General features: G+C 43.9%; 1 protein-coding gene across 1 annotated transcript in view; it reads left to right on the forward strand.

Annotated features, from left to right (window-relative positions):
- The first annotated feature begins 6,339 nt into the window (after nucleotides 1-6,339).
- Nucleotides 6,340-19,420, forward strand: part of LOC118771410 (partitioning defective 3 homolog) — a 357,648-nt gene continuing 344,567 nt past the window's right edge. Inside the window, exon 1 of the mRNA XM_036519397.1 lies at nucleotides 6,340-6,657. Coding sequence (XP_036375290.1) covers nucleotides 6,538-6,657 — 120 coding nt within the window. The 5' untranslated portion in view covers nucleotides 6,340-6,537. The remainder of the gene's footprint in view (nucleotides 6,658-19,420) is intronic.

Below are 19,420 nucleotides of genomic sequence, written 5' to 3' on the forward strand. Positions count from 1 at the left end.
ATAATTGTATTTACTTTTAAAAATGTAAAGGAAAAATTGAGGTGACAAACATGATCCTGCTGCTTGTCAAATAAATAAATAAAAACCCTGAGATTTTTTTTTTTGTAAACGTTTCATGGAGGAATGTGTTCGTTAGAGGGGCAGGAGTGGAAGCGTGCGCTCTGGGATCAACTTGTCGGCCTTAAGAATCAAGAAGGCAAAAGCAGCGGAACACCTATGACCGCTGGGGCTGTGTGACCCCATACAAACACCCCACCGTTAATGTGCCAGGGGAACCAACTGGGTCCCCAAAAGTCTCCCAGAGGAAGTGGCATATGATGTATGGAGGTGTTGTGATTCAGATCTGCACAATGATGTGATTTGAATGATATTGTATGAGGACATGCAAAGCTGGTTTGACATTCACCTGTAGAGGGAGCCGGTCACCCCCTCAGGGAGAGCTGTGGCAGACAGCTGCCATTCCAGTATGCATTGTGAACTTTCTGTGTATTGTATCTTTAAAAATTATGTTTTTATAGTTGGTTTACTCTGAAGTGGTATGTCTTCCTGTCGCTTCCAGCTAGGTGAAATGGTTTAAGCGTCTAAAAACATTCCGGATAGGTCTTAAAAAAATAAGAGTGACATAGAGGTTCACAACACATCAAACCATGATGCCTGTTGTAACCAGACCTTGTCAGTGTTACATAAATTGACTTTGCACATGTTGTGCTGATTGACTGCTTGACTGCTTTAAAAAGTAACATCATATATTTTGATTCATTGCTTGGTATTTATTTGACATTTAGGTCTCCTGTGAAAGTGAAGGATTGCTGATGTAGCGCACGACATGGTTGTGATCGAATTCACCAAATGTCTGAAGTTGTGTTTAAGGAGGACAGAGGATGGTAATTTATCCTCAAAATGTCCCTCTGCCATCTGACACCTGTCTTGTATGTCTAAATTTAACTCCTCAAGGAAAATATAACTTGATGCCTGTCCAGTCCTGTGAAAAATAAATTTTGTTTTCATTTTCACCACAAGGGGGCACCACGTATCAACCTGACCTGTTGGTGCTTGATGATATTCTGTCTTTAACAGTTTAAGTTTAATTTCTCACTGTAAATAGATCACATGTCAGAAGTAGCCATCATTCAAGCAGATATTTGAACTAAAAAAAGACAAACAGGGTAACGAGAATAGTCATTGCCATTTACAGTCCATAAAATATTATCAGATCAGTGTTACAGGTAACATGACTTACATACACCTAAAACAGCAACATAATTCCTTAAAACACAGAATAAATGCCTCACACAACAGTTCACAAACAGGGTTTATAAAATGTTGTCTGGTTTATACCTGTATCAAACAGAAAACTCAAATGAACTTGCACAAAAGCTATGGCACTTCCATATCCTCTGTGTTAGAGTGGCTTTGGTATGCTAAATGATGCATTATCATATGTTTGATTTTAGAACATTCACTAGATCAACATTCACTGGATCAATGCAAAATCAATTACCTCCAGTGTACAGCTGTAGTTCACATTTTTTTTCCTCAAAGGAAATACTGTTCAGGTGTGGAAAGGGGTCTGCCTGTAAGATGTAATTGCTTCTGTCAGGACAGAAATCTTATGCTCTTTCCTCATCCTGTCTCACATTTGTTTTAAGTTATAAGACATGAGACACAGGGGACTCCTGCATGTAAGTAACCTGCTGTTTCTCCCCCAAATCAGAGGTGTTGAACTGTTTTTCCCAATGTGTGGCTAATAGGTGAAACATACGGGTAAATCATTAGTTAAATGTTGTATGGGGTACTGCTGTATGTCATGCGCTTTGGATTACCTACCTTTCTCTGTTTTCACCAAGTCTTCAGAAACTATAGCTCTGTGTGCGCAATTGCATTGATCTCAGTGCCAAATTCGATTTGCAAAAAGACTGAACTCTCTGTGAATGTGTGCGCATGGATGTTTGGGTGTTTTTGTTTTATGCACGAGCGTGACTGCGGGTCTAACGGCACCTGTCGTCCAGCATTATTCCAATGCTTTGTCTTTTTAAGACCGCTCCCTGAACCAAGTTAATCTGACAGCGAAGTTGCAGCCAGATTGCCGACTGAATAAGCTCCCGATCACATGGGTGTGGGAGAGTCACGGCTCCAGATGTGTGCTCTGCGGTGCTGTGCCCCACATCTGTCGTCTGGTGCCCTGTCACTTTGGTTGTGACTGATCGTGTTGAATAAAGCCTTGCGTTGCGTTAACGCCTTTGATCCGTAGTTGAAATGAATGAGATTCAAACCATATTGATCTCACATGCATTGTGATTTCACAAGCTGCTCTTTCAGCTTGAATTTCTCCAGTACTGGGCAAAAGTTCAGTTTTGCAGTGACCTGAGCTTGAATAAATATATATTTTTTTAATTTATGAGTTGCTCAACATGGAATAATGATGTGGGACATAAAAGCTTAAATATTTCCTCATGGATAAAAGCATTTTCTGCACCTGAAAAATTATTCTACTGAAAAGTTGGGAGCACATACAATTGTGTGGGTCTTTCTTTTTTCATTTTTATTTTTAACTTTCATGGCAGCCAAAAATATTCATGCCTCTTATGCTGTTTGTTCTTAATGGTCTTGATATCTATAGTCAAGACAAAAGTTTGACTATGAAACCAAGTCTTGGTCTGAGTCTACATATCTCCATTGCATCTTCAAATACTACTTGGTGCAAGCAGTTGCAAGGCTTTCAAGCAGATTGGCCTCTGACAGAGCAAAAGTCAAGAGGATATATGCATATTCAAAGTCCATGTCAGGGAATCCTGCCAAATTTGAGGTAAATGAATGCCACCAGACATTCCGTAAGAAGTGGCGCTGTTTTGCAACACCATATTGTTTGCAGCCAAAGTCAAAGCACTACAAAAAACTAGAAGCAGTTGCTCATATGTGCACCAAATGTGAAAAGAATGAGTGAATGTGGCAAGAGAATACGCACCTGTGAAAAATGCATTTGGCATGCAGATTACACAGTCCTTGTGACCCAGGGCAACAAAAAATGTTTATTCACACATGCTGAGCAATAAAGGTAACAAATTTGATGTCAGAAGTTACGAAAAATGTGTGTTTTCCAACTGTATCGGGTATGGCTGGAGTGACATACAGTTTACAAACAGCTACAGTCCATGCTTGAACAATGTGCCATATGTGTGAACTGAATTGCCGATGAGCATTATCTACAGTTGCCATTATAGCCATGTACAAATATATTAATATATAGTGCAATAACTCATAGTTCTCAGGACACAACACCTACACAGAATATAGAGAGAATGGATTTAAATTAAATTTGTAATCATCTCACTTTGGTTACTTCAGCTTGCACATTTAGGTCAAATAAAGGCAACTTTAAATATGATAAACTTTAAATATGATAAGAAACTTTTAAATAAAAGTTTCTTATCAGAACACAGCTTTGAAAGGCATACACTGAACCTAGAGACCTGGGGCATTGGAAGCTGTGCATTGTCTACAGGTGCTGATCTTTCGTTGATCAGTGGCAGATGACAGGCAATAAATTATTTAGATACAGTAAATGATGACATTCCACATGTGCAAATAATATGTACTAAGTGCATATAGTTTCCACTAAAAAGGTAGGAAAGAAAAAGGTTTGACTCCGCTGTGCATTCATATGTTGGTGCAAATTAGTAGAAAACAGCACTTAAAGCATTGTTATACAACACTATATCTTATATACTTCATTGTAACCTACCTAAAACCCTAGTTTGTATTAGTAAAATATTCCTACTCTTTGGGAGATTGGTTTATTGACTGTCAAAAAATTTTAGATGAGATCATTTAGTTTCTGGTCCAATGGTTCAGTGTCAGAGATGGAAAGGTTTCAGAAACCCTGGAAAACATAGAGCTACCATACACTGTCAATCACTGACTCCTATGAACTTGACTCAATGGAAAAATATTGATGCCAAGACGATTGCTCCTCCCATTTTGGGGGAGCTCCTCCCATTTCAGGATTCATGAAGCCCAACTCTGTCATCACTATTATCAGTCAGCTTCCCTTACAAGTCAGATCACTGCTTCAATCAGCTTGTCAATCTTTCCACCTGCTCAATCAATCATGTAATCTAGGCACGACAGCGTCAGCTTTATCAATATTCATCAACGAGACACGGTCATCACTCATGAGCGCTTGGTCAGTCACCCCCCCCACACGACTCCTTTAATGTGTTCATCAGTCCCCGGTCAGCAGGTCACCCCAAACTCCCCCCCAACCCCACCCCGTCTACACTGTATCTCGCATATTCTGCTTAAGCCAAGCCACACTACTTCTACAAGAACCTTTTCATCTCCTGCCAGCTCACATCCACAGCCCGGGTTCTGGAACTTTCAGTCTGAACTGTAGCAACAGCCAAACAATGCTTTAACATTTTCACCCCCCCAGCCCCCCTTTAATATATTCTGTCATTTTTTACTTTGCTGCTATGCAACATCTGTGGTTAAACAGTCAGCGTCTTTGAAGCTCTTGCCTGTGTCTCTTCTGTCGCTCTAACAGAGGCTTCACACCCCTTTTCATAAAGTGTTTTCTAACATCTGCTAGCATGAGGCAGCGTTTACACCATCATTCTGAACCTGAGTCAAGACTTAACCTCCTTTTAATTTTTTCCTGCATTCCTTCGAAAACACAGAGATAAGCGTGCCTGTTTGACTGCCTGGGATGCCATGTCTTTTTTCCCCTGGGGCCTCACGGTTTTTGTCCCAAACTTTGGCACGTGGTGTACAATACAGTACATCTGCTCTGTAATCCGCTGCAGATCGGATCGGGCATGACGGTCGACGGAAACATCTGAAAACCTGAAAGCAAGACAAATAGTTGTGGCTTCAGCTGTGAGGAACACTAAACAGCCTGACACCAATTTACATCACCAGGAAGTGCCTTTCCACCATGTGTACACATACCAGCTATACAAAACAAATAATGATTTGAAAGTAATTAATTTCTGTGACATTTTGGAATAAACTGGCTCCATATTTGTTTCCCCCAAAATAAAGGAAGTCTAGTGGCATGTAGCAGTTATTAAAGTGGTATTTGTAAAAAGAAATGAACAATAATAGGTGTTGATAGGGTCTGGACAAATTGTCCCATGTGTGCACATTCCCTTTCCATAACACATCTAACATGTGAAACAATAACATACAATTAAATGTCAAGCTAAGAAACACTTACTTTCACACTACTGACAAATCCATTAGGATAGCTTTCGACATTTCAATGTAAATAAATATCTGAATAAATCTTCTATTTGCAGACATCCTGATTCAATTAGATTTAATCTATGCCTATTAACTCCATGGGTATCTTCCAGTATTTCAGCACAGAATAATCGACTGAATTAGCTATCTCTTACCCAGTTTGGTCCTTACAGCAGCTCCTCTGTGACTGACACTACCCACAATCCTCTGCTGATGAGGTCAATGTTGTCAATGCTGGAAGCATGGAACAAGCATGGAACCAGCACAGCTCGTGATTGTTAGGGGCACACCAGGGGACTGATCAATGGCTCTCAGAAATATCAGTCCAACCTGTGGTCCAGTAAGCCCCGAGATCGATCCTGTGATCTGGATGGGACAGCTCCTTCATTGCCTCTGTTGTGCACCAGCTCACTTTTCTGTACAACACCATCAGGTATCTTGCACAGATTCGGGTTATGTCCAACTAAAATCAAAGGTGACCGTGTCCACCACCCAGGGGTTTGCTTAATGTTGTGTGTGATAACCCCCCCAGAGGGTTTTTATTCATGGCTGGACACAGAGTCAAGGTTTGCACTTCTGTTTGTGGACAAGCATGTGCCTAGATGCTGGCTACCTGCTGCAACTGTCTGACTCTTACGATTGTTTCCTCACAACGTGCTGAGTGTAACAGTAATCCTGCTCTCGAACCTCACAGCAATTTATATTGGTGGTCTGATTATTATAATAAAGTTCCAGCCTTATACAGAAAATTAAGTGTTCAGCTGCATTTAAAAGTATATCAGGTATCGTCATATGAAACTAGAAATGCCTAGAGCATAAATTAAATATAATAGAAATGAAAAAACACTAGTCATGCGTTACACAAAAACGCACACTACTCTCCAGCTGTAACAAAGTATATCATCTGATTGACCTCAAAGAGACGGGAGGGCTGGCACGCAGTGGCGCGTCTTATACCGTCTCCGGTGTCAAATACTAAACCTTGGTAAGTTTTTTCGCCGTGAGTCAGTACTCGGAGTGACCAGCGCGGGGAGACGCACGCCCAGTTCAATGGATTTCTGGCTCCGCGTACACTGCACGTTAGAGCAGTATCGCCGAAATACTAAACAGGTGGTCACAAAACGCGCGTCCTAAAACATCCACCATGGAGAAGAGGTGAAGGATTCCACGGTCGTTTACATTTCGGGATACAAGCTTTACATTGCCAAAGAAAATTAATGACAAGGGAGGCTGTGCAAAGTAGCAATACACCTAGAGCTTTCTTCTGGATCTGGGGAACACGTCGGGAACTAAAATATGAAAGTGACAGTGTGTTTTGGACGGACAAGGGTGGTGGTTCCGTGTGGAAATGGAAATATTAAAGTCCACAGCCTTATTCAGCAAGCGGTTATGAGATACAAAAAAGCGATCGCTAAGGTAAGTTCCGCGTAGTTTGCATTAACGCTTTTGCTCCTTTTAATAAGCGACCTATGGAAACAGCGTTGCAATCCGAGGACTGGTTCGGTTAACTCAACATGGCGCTTTTCTTGGAGAAAGGAAAACAGGGAAAGAAAATGACAAAGCTATATGGGTTTATGGAATTAATCGATCAGGTGGATTAGAAATGACATGTTTTGCATAATACGGTGTCAGAGCCGTTGTTGGAAAGTGGCACATTTAATCAGTTTAGTTAATGTTTTTGGAGGAACTACAGTAGTACCCGGCTGTAGCAATCCCGCAAAACTTCCTAGCTGAACGCCTCTTTAAAGGGACAGCTTTCTTTAACACTGCGGTGCTCTGGGGAAAAATCGAGTTGATTGACAAGATATCTTTTGGGATCAGTTGAGTTCTTTATTGTGAAAAACTGTTTTAAGTGTGTATCAGATTCATCGTCTTGCATACCTAGCACAGCTAACTGTAGCGTGCTTCCGAAATAGGCTACTTTTCAAAGGGTCCACGCGTACAGTACTTACCTAAAAGACACCGCGCGCGGATTGTAAATTTGTGCAAGGTCCTGTGAGATGGTCTTATAATTTCCCTCATTAAGATGTGACAATTTCGTTTTTTTTGTTCGCGTTTGCTCGGTCACTGTTTTGCAATAAATTACCCTAATGTATAAAGGGAGCTAGCTGGTCACGGTAACGAGGACCTTCATAGAAAAGACCGACTGTAGTTTTCAGTTTCCCATTTTTTGTAAAAGGCAAGGGTGACTGACTGTAGAATTGAATGGGCTTTTGAGTTTTTGAGGTCGAGCAGTCGGTCTGTTGTTTGTAGATTATAAAAGTGGAAATTGATGATAAATTCAACACCGGGTTTCCTAAATACACCAGGCCCTCGGGAATAGGGAGAAGAATTGAAATATTTTATAGGAAAAAAATTGCAGTTGCATACTTATGACTTTTTTTAAATCGAGAGTATGTAAATCACCGAGGCTGTTAACAAGGGGCGGAGCTGAAAAAGGAGATTTAGTGTACTTTGTTGAAACTTAATCGAACGTGGCAATTTCTTACGCCGTCCAGACGATGTGGCGATTTCTAGTAGTTGTAGGGTTTTTGCATTTGTCCGCACCCTAATTTCATTTCCATAACGTAGGATATCAAGTGCTTTGGAACGAAGTTTTAAGTTTGTTGCCAGATGATCAAGTTTTATAGCCAGCAAATCTTAGTTTCCTTCACAACCCCAAGATATAGCGGTATAGACGCTTGAAAAGGCAGTGGCGGATACGTTAAAATTGTATGTTATTGCGATTTATAAAAATGTTTTTAAATTACAAATAGACCGTAATATTTGTTTGTTTTCCTCACGTACAGTACGGCAGTATTGTACCTTCGTTTTAATCCCTGCTGTATGGAACGATACGATGCTGCAAATGCGCATTGGCTGCGAAGTTGTCCTCGCTTGACCAGGAGTTTCCGCCCGCAGTATGAAAGTGATTCGAGTTCAGATCTGCATGGCATCCTCAATTAAACCTAACAGCTTTCTTTCCTTCTGTATTGGGAAGCCATGACGTATGGAAACAGCAAAAAAATGTCTGCTTTGAATTATTTGAAGTATTTTATACTAATTTGAAGTATTTTCTTACAGAATTTCTTACTAGAATCAATGACTAATAGAAGGTGCACAAGTTCATGGAAGTAACGATCTCCTAACAGCTTTTCCACTCAGGTTTTTTGAACCCTTTAAATATTTATTGGAACTTGTCTCTGCTGAACAGGAAGCCCGGGAAATGTGTGTATTTTTAAGCCTGACTAGTTAAGATGAATGCCAGCTGAAATGCAGTGGACAGAGAGACTAAACAGGTTCTCACTGTTTAAAATGATTTATTTCCATAAATATTAATACCCCCCTTCCCCTTCTGTCTATGAAAAAGTGGATGTGTACGAGTGATTTTTGTAATAGCTGACATTGCAAAAACATGGACATAATGGTCAGAGGTTCTTTTGTTGAATTCCCCTGGTCAGCTCTGTTGTAGAAGAAGCCACCAAGATTCTGACACTCGGAATAGTGTGTGACATCACCTTTACTTGTCATGCCTGTAATCTGCATTGTCTGAGCCTGGAATAGTCTGGTGAAGTCAAAACCGGAATTGCAGGGATATTTTGCTCCTGGACTGGAAGATGTATTTGCATACTGAATCGTGCAGGATTTTCTTAGTACACAGTTATGAAATGGCACCCTTGAAAGGCCAGGGTTAGTGCATACTTGGGACATGTTCATTGTCCATATGTGGAAGGTGAATTGGTATGATGAAATTTAATATGAGTTGAAATCTCATCAGTGCCAGTGTCCAAAATGGACACATGAATACTTAGACAAACTGTATGTATTGCCTGTTACATTACATTCCATTATTGTCATTTAGCAGACGCTCTTTTCCAGAGCAACTTATATAGGTTACAGTTTTACATATTACCCATTTATACAGCTGGATATTTATTGAGGCAATTGTGGATTAAGTACCGTGCCCAAACGTGCAGCACCAGTGCCCAAGGGAGGAATCGAACCAGCAAACTTTCAGTTACAAGACCTGCTTGCACCACACTGTTTTCATTTCATGAAAAAAATCACGTATCCAAATGTTTGAATTATTCATGTGAAAACGGTTAATACAAATCTGAATCTGTCACTGCCCAGAGACCCGTGATGCTACGACTCGCCCATCCCTTAATCTCACCGGTAATAATGACTGTACTTGCACGCTGAGTGTATCGAGCTGATCGATGACCTCTTTCCGCAGCGCGTGACAGCTCCTGGAAGGAGGTCCCTTCCACAGAAGGGCTGTGTAAATTCATGCACCGTGCCTTCAGCAAGGAGTCCATTATTCACTACTTCACTAGAACATTGGCAGCGGGCTCCATTGATTGGCTGAATGCGGCTTCCCCCGAGGGGGCTTTGCCAGGTCATCCTCGTGGTCTGGGCAAGGCTTGTGTCACTCCACGCTGAATCAGAGCTTTGGGTGGAGGGGGGGCTGATTACCCTGTGATCTATACGAGCCATTACACCAGGGCGAGAAACGGAGCTACTCCATCAACATCCACGATGGATGAGGGATGTGGCCTGTTTTGCTCCAAGGCCATTGATTTTTCTGCTGTTTCGTCTCTTCAGAAAGTCTCGCTGCTGGTTTTCCAGTTCTCGACTGCCTTTCTGAGATTCAGAGAGCTGGTGTTTTTTTGACTTGGGCATCTTATTTTAGTCCCCTTAAGCTGACCACAGACTGAATGGTGACTAAGGGACTGTGGTGTGGTGCTGTTTGGTACGATTCCATAGCGTTGTGTCAACAGGCACCTGCAGTGTTTGCCCACATTAAGTGACTGACTGATTTCACATGAATCACAATAACATGTTGGTCTGTGTCATTTCCATATAGGGTCTTGCAAGGGCAGTCTTCCTGTTATGTTACATTACATTATTGGTATTTAGCAGACACTCTTATCCAGAATGACTTGCATGTATTATCATTTTTACATGTTATGTATTTATACAGCTGGATATTAACTGAGGCAATTGTAGGTTAAGTACCTTGCCCAAGGCTACAGCAACAGTGCCCCACCAGGGAATCGAACCAGCAACCTTTTGGTTACAAGCCCTGCTCCTTACCACTATGCCACAGTTAACGATTAAAACTATGCCTGCATAGCTCTAAATGTCACTCTACACTGTCAAATGCTTTTCACAGTGACATAAGAAATGCCTTTGAAGCGCCATATTAGTGTTATTCCGGGATTGGATGGGGGTTAGGTGCCACCCTTTTCAAACTGGAGACACTGGATGTTGTTCAGTCCCCAGGTACTTCCTGGTCTGATGCGTAAGGTTTTAAAGAAGCAGCTCTGTGGCAAAATTCTTTGAAGTGCGCTTTCATAGATTTGGCCCACAGGCTTTGGGCAGCGGGCTATATTTTTATTTATTGCCATACATATTAGAATTTGCATCTGGAGTCTCACCACTGCGGTTCGCTCTCAGTCGAACCAGATTGAAGACAGATGTGCACATTCCAGGGTTTGTTCTTGGTTGTCCTCTGTTCGGGTGAGCCATGCCACACTCAGGATCACTCATTCACACAGCATTACCCTTCATTGAAAGCGGTCATACATGCAGAGATGAGTTTTTTTTTTTTAATGCTGATGCCAAAACCAGGATTGTGCTAAATTGCTAGTGTAAAGAGAGACGCATCGGCTGATGCTCCTGATCCGTCATTTCCACGAGTGCTCTCACATCTGATTCATTTGAAAGCTCTCAGGAGGTGCAGCCCCGCCTTGTTTGTTGCGAAAGCTAACAAGGTATTCACTTCAAAAGGAGCCCTGTAATTACTGTATCGGCTCCTTTCCTGTGGAAACAGGCGTGCTAATGGGTTTGTGAGAGAAATCCTCGCCGATAACCCCTCCGAACATGAGGCAGCCGAAGGAGAGAGGATGTGACCAAACCTCTGGCTCTCGGAGCAGCTCGGTGCAGCACATGAGTCCCCTGGCTCGGCCGTGGGTTTTACAGCTTAATGACACTGTACCACTCTGTGTTGATGTGTTTCTCACGTTTCGATCACAAACAAGCAGACTCCTGCACTCTGGTAGTGGAAGCCGCGCCTGAGGATCATAGTCTGAGGTCAGCCACACTTAACTGGCAGAGAAGCTCGGAGTTTTGTGTGTGTGTGTGTGTGTGTGTGTGTGTGTGTGTGTGTGTGTTTCAGGGCCTCCCTGGTAACTTCCTCTCTGTAATTACTATGGAATGCAAGATTCAGGGGAAGAAATCATTTGCCTTATAACTCTGGAATGACGGTGGAGAAATGTTTTGACAGAGATGCACTGAATAGGTCCTCTGTCCCCGTAGGTGAAACGGTGTAATTGTACTCGCTGGGCTCGGTGTAAGAATATTCAAACCCTCCTCGTTTTTTTTCCACTTTAACCAAGGAGGATATGCATGAGGATACACAGAGGAGGGTGAGGGTACTGATTAAAGGGGAAAAAAATGATCAAGCTGGTTGGTCTTTTTAAACCAGGATATGCGCAACAGCTAGCCCGCAGACCGGATCCAGCTCCTGATGTTATCACATGTGATCTCCAGTTTAAATGTTTTTTTTTTTTTTTTCCTCCTGACGTAATTGCGTTGAACCTGAAAGTCGCACCATCATGGTTTACAAGGTAGTGCTGATCTTCCTAAGAACTGCTTCGTTTCAGTGTCAAGCTTAGTTTTACATTTTTAGTGATGCAGGTGGACCTCGTGTCTGTGACAGTGGTGCTGAGTCAGGCACTGAAGGTCTGCGAGTGCTTTTCTCAGAGGTTTCAGGGAGCGGCATGCACCTGAGACTCAGGATCACAAAGTATCACATTGAAACAACTCTGTTAGGTAGCTGAAAGCTACATTTCATCCAGAAAAAACCTGTCTGTTACCATTATTTTTGTGCGGATATGCTTTTTAAACAGTTTTCGAAGAAATTTTTATAAAGAAATTGTTATTCAGTGGATTTGTGCGAGTAGTGCTATTCTGACGGTGTGGTGTTTTTCCAGTTTCTCAAAGGCAAGCTCTGTGAATCTGTGCCTACAAATTCATAGCCTCTGCAGACATTGTCTCTGTTCCAAGAAAAAGCCACCACAGCCCACATCTATGACTCCTACCCTGGCCCAACAGAAGATGTAGGCATTCGCAGTCACTATGTTAACTGGCTTCAAATTTGGCCAATTTCAGCACTGAATTGTGTGACTCTGTCTTACCTGACACGGGGAAGTCTTCAGCTGAATAGAAGTTCAGGGAACAAAGATGTCAAGGTATCGCATTAAAACAGTTCTGTGGAAAGGAAGGCCCTCTTCTTTTTTGGTTCGCTCTGGCTCAGCAGAAAGGTTCTGAGTGCATGTGGGAGAAACTGGTTTGATGCTGTAAAGCAGGAGATGGATTTCCTGTAATCAAGGGGACCTCTCTGAGGGGGAATTAAGAGAGATGGATTATGGCACTGACAAACGCCCAGAGGGAAACTGGGGAGAGCCGGTGTAATAACGCAGTTGATCCCCTGGTATGACTCCGCTGCATTGCAGACTCATTACACAATTTCCATGTGCGTTAATCTACCTTTCATCCTACCTGGCAAAACGGCCAAGTGGCTGTGATTTGTTTCATTCAGAAACGAGCGTTGCGTCAAGCTTTGAAAGGGATGGATAGAGGCTGATGCTTCGGGTGTGAGGATAGGACTCTCGTGTCACTACGCGTATTAAAATTAATGAGTCAATTTAAGTTAACGAGCAGAAGGGTCTCTGACCTCTGCAAGTTCTGTCTTAAGCTATTAGAGTTGTACTGAGGCAAGCCGGAGTGTTAGTTCAGCTGTGCCGATACAGGCCTGTGTGGTGATGATGTAATTCATACTGGGGCAGTGCTGCCAGTACGGCATCGCCTCTCCCTCGGTAAGAGCAGAGCGATGCCTGTGGTTGTGACATTGCGCTCCTCCTTATCCGCCCCCCCAAGCCCCCCAAGCCCCCCCCCAGCCCCAACGCAGACACCTACCAAGGAAATGGGAGGAGTGAATTCTCATCGGAAAAGTCTGGCCGAAATTGTGCGGTCGCCCGGCCAGAAAAATGACGTCAGCGCCCCGCTGCGGGGAAACTTCAAAATTTAATGAAGTTAAAATTTTTTTTGTTGTTGCAGGGGCTGTTCTTAGCAGTCCATTAATATGCAATAAGAATATTCAAAATTTATTGCCCCCCCCCGGAGTGAAACCCGCAGTATTTGCTGCCGCTGCCTCTTCCAGCAGGCTGTGAGCTGTGCCAGAGAAGCTCTCTGCAGTTCCTGTTGTGAACACAGCACAAACACTCCCCAGGCGGCACACAGGGCAGAGGTTCCCAGAAGTTTGGAAGCTGTATCTCACAAGGGGAGTTCCCTGGGGCGCAAGCGCAGAATGTCAGTTGATGTTTGTGCTGTGGTACATTTCTGAGGAAAAATTCCGGTCGGATCTTCCTTGGAAGGGCATCCGCCGTGCCACTTGGAGCAGGCACAGGGTTCCTGAGCAGTGAGACGTGGGGAGCAATCTGCAGGGCTAAATATGGATCAGCGGAGATCAGGGGATCACATATTTCATAAATTCACATGAATTATGGGTGTGGAAAAAGGACCGGTCACCATATCCACACATGCTGGGTGATGCTGGGGTCATGTTCTCCCCTGAACCGACTCTCCGCAGATGGGTATGGATTGTAGTGTGTGATCTTGCATTTACTCAGCTGTCCTGAGACTAATTTTAGCTCCTGTTAATTCAGCATCATCTTGAAAATCAGCTTGTTTTGTAATCTGCTGTAGCTCTGTAAGAAGTGCTAAATGTACGGTGTTAATACTATACAAAGCACAAACATATTTTGATTTTCTACAAAAAAAACAAGGCTTCCAGTGCTGGGGGAAGAATTAGGTCCCTACTGCTGCAACACACATACTTATAATAAAGATGCAGCAGTCAGACATGCACAGCAAGCTCTCCAATGTGAATCTGTCAGTAATGCCTAAACTGCATTTGGATGTCAGGCTCAACAGTAGCCTCTCAGACTAAGCAGGCCAGTGGGAAAGACAAAAAAAGAGTGGTTTCAATCCTCAAATGCTGACCAGCACAACAGCTTAGGTCCAGAGACAGCATATTTGAGGTGAGTGACTGTTTGGGCCTTCCCACTGGCTTTCACTGCTTGGATGACAGAGGGTCACAGGGGCCTTGGCAGCGGTAGGCAGCAGAGCATAATCCTGACTTGAACCGCTGGAGCCCTGCTCCTGGCAGGGATGTGGCAGAGACTGTGGGTCCCGCTCCAAAAACGCCATGTGGTGGGATTAGACCCCGCGCCTGGTTTTACCCCTGCTTTTTTAACACACATGAGCCATGCTGTGGGAGCCGTGGTGCTCAGTCTGTCGCTGAAACTGTGACGCCCACACCAGACTTCGTCTCAAGCCCCTGCCCCCGTGGAACTTTGAAATTTTGCAACCTGTTTCAGGGGGGAAGACTTTCCAGGGAACCCTCTGCATATGCTGCTCCCCACAGCAGCCAGTTCATGCATCATCAGCCACAGGATGTTCTTTACACATGAAAAAAGAAAAACAAACATACGATTCTTTTAGGATCATATTATATCATATCATATCGTGATCCTAAAAGAAGATCGGACAGTTGCATGTGATTGGGCCGTTCCATGTTTATTTATGGTGTTGATGCATTGTCTCATTTGAAGTTGACACTTTTGACGCCTTGACGATGACACTTTAGAAAAACGTTAGGTCTCTTTACTCTCTTAGAAAAGAAATCGCAGTGGAGCAAGTCTGAAACCGTCAGCATTATCAACTTAATGAAACGAGACTCTTCCTCTTGTGAAGGAAATGCTGTTGCTGGAGGCTGCTCTGGGGCTCGGCGGCAGCTGTTTGCGCGTGCTAATGTGGGTGGGAGAGGCGATCTGTAAAGATGAGGGACTGGTCTGGGATCAGTGGAGCGTTAATTCGACCGGGTCGTCCTACCCACCCGCCGCGCCGGCGATGCAGTGCTTCCTCTTTTCTGCTGCAATTCTCCAATTCCCACGATTCTCTCTCCCTCTCGCTGCCTCTCTCTCTCCATTTCTGCCTCTCTCTCTCTCTCCCTCTCCCTCTCCCTCTCCCTCTCTCTCTCTCTCTCTGCCCTGACACCAGCTAGACTTAATCTGATAGATCATGTGATTTTATTGGGCCTCTACAAAATTGCTCTGGGTGTCAGCCAACACAATCAAGAACTTCCACACTACAAACGGTGAACAGCCTACATCATAAATGTCAGCCCGCCCCCCTCTCTCTTTTTAAGGACAGGCATGTGTGTCACAGTGTAAATGCATTCTAAGGCTACACTATTTACAGGGCCTGCTTTACTGGGACTGGTTATTTATCACTGGGGGGAGGCGGATGCTGTTGAGGCGGTCAGTATTGATTCTGAGTCGATGCCGCCTATCTGTGTTTAGTGTTGCTGCAGCAGGATAAATACAAAAGGGGGCGAATCAAAGAGGTGGCCTTGACCAACGCGTCAGCCGGGCAGCCTCTTAGTTCTGCTTTACACTGGTCTCAAAGGGTGGCTTAAAAAAAACAGTGGCTCCAGAGACACATTCATCATTGTGATGCCTGCGGTTGATCAAACATGGAGTGGCGGGGGGGGTTATCAGTGTTGTCCAATGCCACCCACAGTCTTGCACAGGTGATTTACGCTCCCAGCTCTGTCCCATTGCTGACAGAGTGGGATGGACGGGGGTAATGATTACGCTGGGGGGGTGAATGGAGCTATGTAATGGGAGACGCCCCCTTGAATGGAGCATCAGTGAGCTGGCGTAGGTGAAAGTTAATGGGATGCCTAATTGTTACCCCTCGACACCCCGGTGGTTTGTATGGATGCATTGCGCACATTCTTTGGCTGATGGTTGATCAGTATCTCTGATGAGAAGAAAAAGCGTAGTGATATTTCACTGTCTCTCGGCTCCTGTGAGTAATGACCGCTCCCTGCACATTCGTGTCGGTCCCTAAAGTCTGAATGCTGGGGAGGGGGGGTTTAAATTTGGAAGGCTTCATCTGGTTTGGGAGTGTTGCCGTGGTAATAAGACACTTGAGCCGAGGTAGGCCGGAGTGGGTCCGTCGTGAACGCTGGAAGCCGCTCTCTCCAGGTTTTTCCTTCCATAAACAGAAGAAATGTAAATAATAGCTATAAAAAGAAGGAGAGGTTTATTTTTGCAGCTTTTATTGTACCTCCGCTGTTTGCTTTGGGCTTGTGGGAACTGTTGATCTCTTCCTCCCCATCCTTGACTTTCTCCTGAGTTGTTGCAGGTGAATCTGTGATGTACATAGTGTGTGTGTTTTTTTTTTTTTTTTGGTGGGGGGGAGAATCTGATTGATTCCTGCTACTCTTCCAGCGGGGTGCTGGTGTGGGCCTTCGGTAGCAAACTCTCTGCAGGATATAAAAGGTAATCTCTGAAGCAGAGCACAGAGCCAGCATCTCCACTATCACAGAACCACAGGCTAAAAAGGCCTGAGAACCGAAGGACTGAACCCTATGATGCTACGCTCCTACACCAACAGCAGTCTGCCTCTCGAACAGTCAGGCTTTCGGTGCAGCTCAAGCAGTATGTTTTAGCCTCACCGTGAGGAGACTTCATCCCCACTCGCAGTCTCTTTGAGACGATTTTGGCGGCTCACAGAGCCAGTAGTATAACTCCCTCTTTGACTACTTGTTTCCTGCAGTGTTGAGAGCTCCGTCTGGAATATTGGCTGTAGGAAGGGGAAACGCTGGAGAAGAATGCTATGCTACTGTACAGAACTTTCCAGAGGGCTAATTGATGTCCCCCAAAAGATTTCTGATGGATGGGATTTATATGCTTTAAGGCACGCGTGTGTACTGGAATAGCTTGCAAGTTAGAAAAATCAGCATCGTGCTTAGCTTGTGTTTAAAATTTAAATCAGCGTACTGCTGATGTAGTTTACAACTTTTTTGTTACTTTTTTTTTTAACACATTAAATCTGTGCACCCAGCAAGTCTTAACTTGGAGCTCAGGTTTGCTGTCCTTAAAATAAGAACACATTCCATCCCCGTTGCATAGTTGTAGCCGTTGCTTCAGCTGGTGGTACTGTAGGTGCCGTCACTCTGGCTGGCCTTGCATTCTGCTCAGTCCTCCCGGTTTCAGCGTACTGGAATGTGCTGGTCTAATTAGAGAGAGTTCAAGGAAAGATGTACACAGATAACGCCACAGAGCTGAGCTTAGTCAAGTATTCTTAACTGTTATTTATGGGCATCGAAGAGTCATGCGGTCATTGTTATTTTGGGAAAGGGTCGACCATAAGGTTTAAATTTTACTGTGAGTCAGCAGTGAAATGATTATTTGATTGATTGCTGGGCATGTATTATAGAACATTTTTTTTCTTGATTAATTTTCATACCAATCACTGACTCATGAACTAAATCCTAGGCCACTAATTTTAGTCCCAATATCCAAATACCACACACTGATGTTAAGGTCAAAGATTTATGACTCATTTCACAGAGACGTTACACCTCTTTATTGGGACTTGTGAACCGCGTTCAAATTTGAAGTCTCAAAATCAGAAAACGGCTTTGTCTTCAGTCAGCGAATTAGCAGCCCTGCCGGTGAAACGGGTGTTGCGTGTCAAGCGGCCTTTTCTGTTTTTATTGTTGTTATTATTTTTATCTTCAGCCTCTCGATGACAGGAGTTCCAGTGTAGCGCTGGAAATCTTCGGGGGGGAAGTGTGTTCCAGCAGAGGTGAAGTATGTGGAGGGCACTGTCTCAACACGCCTGGCTGACTCTCCTAGGTGTGTTTGCACTGCCAGGTTCCTGCTCTCTCAGTGAAAAGGAACTGTTACACTCCGCTGGGTCCTTAACCCCGGCCTCCCTGCGTGATCAATCACCCGTCCTATCTGGGTAATCTGGCACGGCAAACACATTATTTGAGACAGGGGATCTGGTGCTTCCTCTGTGCTTCCAAAACACCCCGTTCACTTAAGGAATCTTGTGTTTGCACATGGATTGAGCCGAAGAGACACAGAGTGGGGTAGATAATCCGAGATTTGTCTGCACGGGGCAGTGGCCCTGTACAGAGGCGGCTGAAGTAAGCCTTCATGAATAACAGAAGCAAGCCTTGGCTTAAGTGATCGTGTTTGCAGCGGAGGAGCAAGTGCCTTCAGTCCTTGGAGCCGCACCAGGGCCCTCCTTGGCGCAGTTCTTCTGTTGACAGCTAAATCAACTCCATACATTTTAGTCAACCCCCTCCAGTGTCTGTCGTACAGTACTCCCAACACATGCTCCACTCCCCTCTCTCAATCCACGCTCTTTTCTTTCACTGAATAACATTCCTTACTCAAGACTGTGTTTGCCTGCTGTGGGCTGTGGTATTGGAGGTGTGTTTGTGATCAAAAAAACACACCCTTTTTCCTCTGGGGTGTGTAGTCTCGCTCCATAGGAGAGAGCCATACTGCGCTGGGACCACTCCGAGATTGTTGCAGAGTGAAATTTCAGCTTTATAAGATCTGAAATGTTTTGTTTGTTAATGGTGCTGTTGGCTCGTTCATGAGACCACTCTCTGGAGGAGATGATTGTTATTAATGATTTCAAGTAAAGTGTCACTTTGAAAAATCAGGGAGCTTGATGCATCGTCCCCTTCAATTTCTGCCAGGGGGGTGTTCAGTAAACACTTATTTTAGGTTGTAAAACATTGTTTGGTGAACATTTCTTCTAATGCAAGTTCCACTGGACACCTGACACCGAAAAACTTACAATGAGTCATTCACCGTTTTGCCCCCGGTGGAGAACGAAAGTGTTCTGTGGGCCGTTGACAAGACCTTTTGATTATGTATGCTCTGTCTGCAGGTTTCTGCTTTTAGCCTTGCACAGTGATTCATCATGGGTGTTGTCAAATGGATGTTGTGGAGTCAATCCCCACCGTTTCGGGGAGATTTGTAAGCTATACATAGTAATTGTACCTCAGAAGCTGTAGGACACAGACAAAGACCGGGTCCCCAGGGACTCCTTCTAACAATGGCTATCAAACTGTAAGCAGTAAAGCACTTGACATGCTGCTAATTTCTGTAACTGAGCTATAACACTTGTGCTGGCATTTTTATCTTGCTCAGTAGTTGTTCAGTGATTTGTCTTTGCAGTTACATGTTTTTGTAGGGTTTCCTTTGTTTTGCTTTTTTGTTTTTTTACATACTTTCAGATTGTCAATGGAGCACTG

The sequence above is a fragment of the Megalops cyprinoides genome, chromosome 2 (genome assembly GCF_013368585.1).
Source record: "Megalops cyprinoides isolate fMegCyp1 chromosome 2, fMegCyp1.pri, whole genome shotgun sequence".
Taxonomy (NCBI): Eukaryota; Metazoa; Chordata; class Actinopteri; order Elopiformes; family Megalopidae; genus Megalops; species Megalops cyprinoides.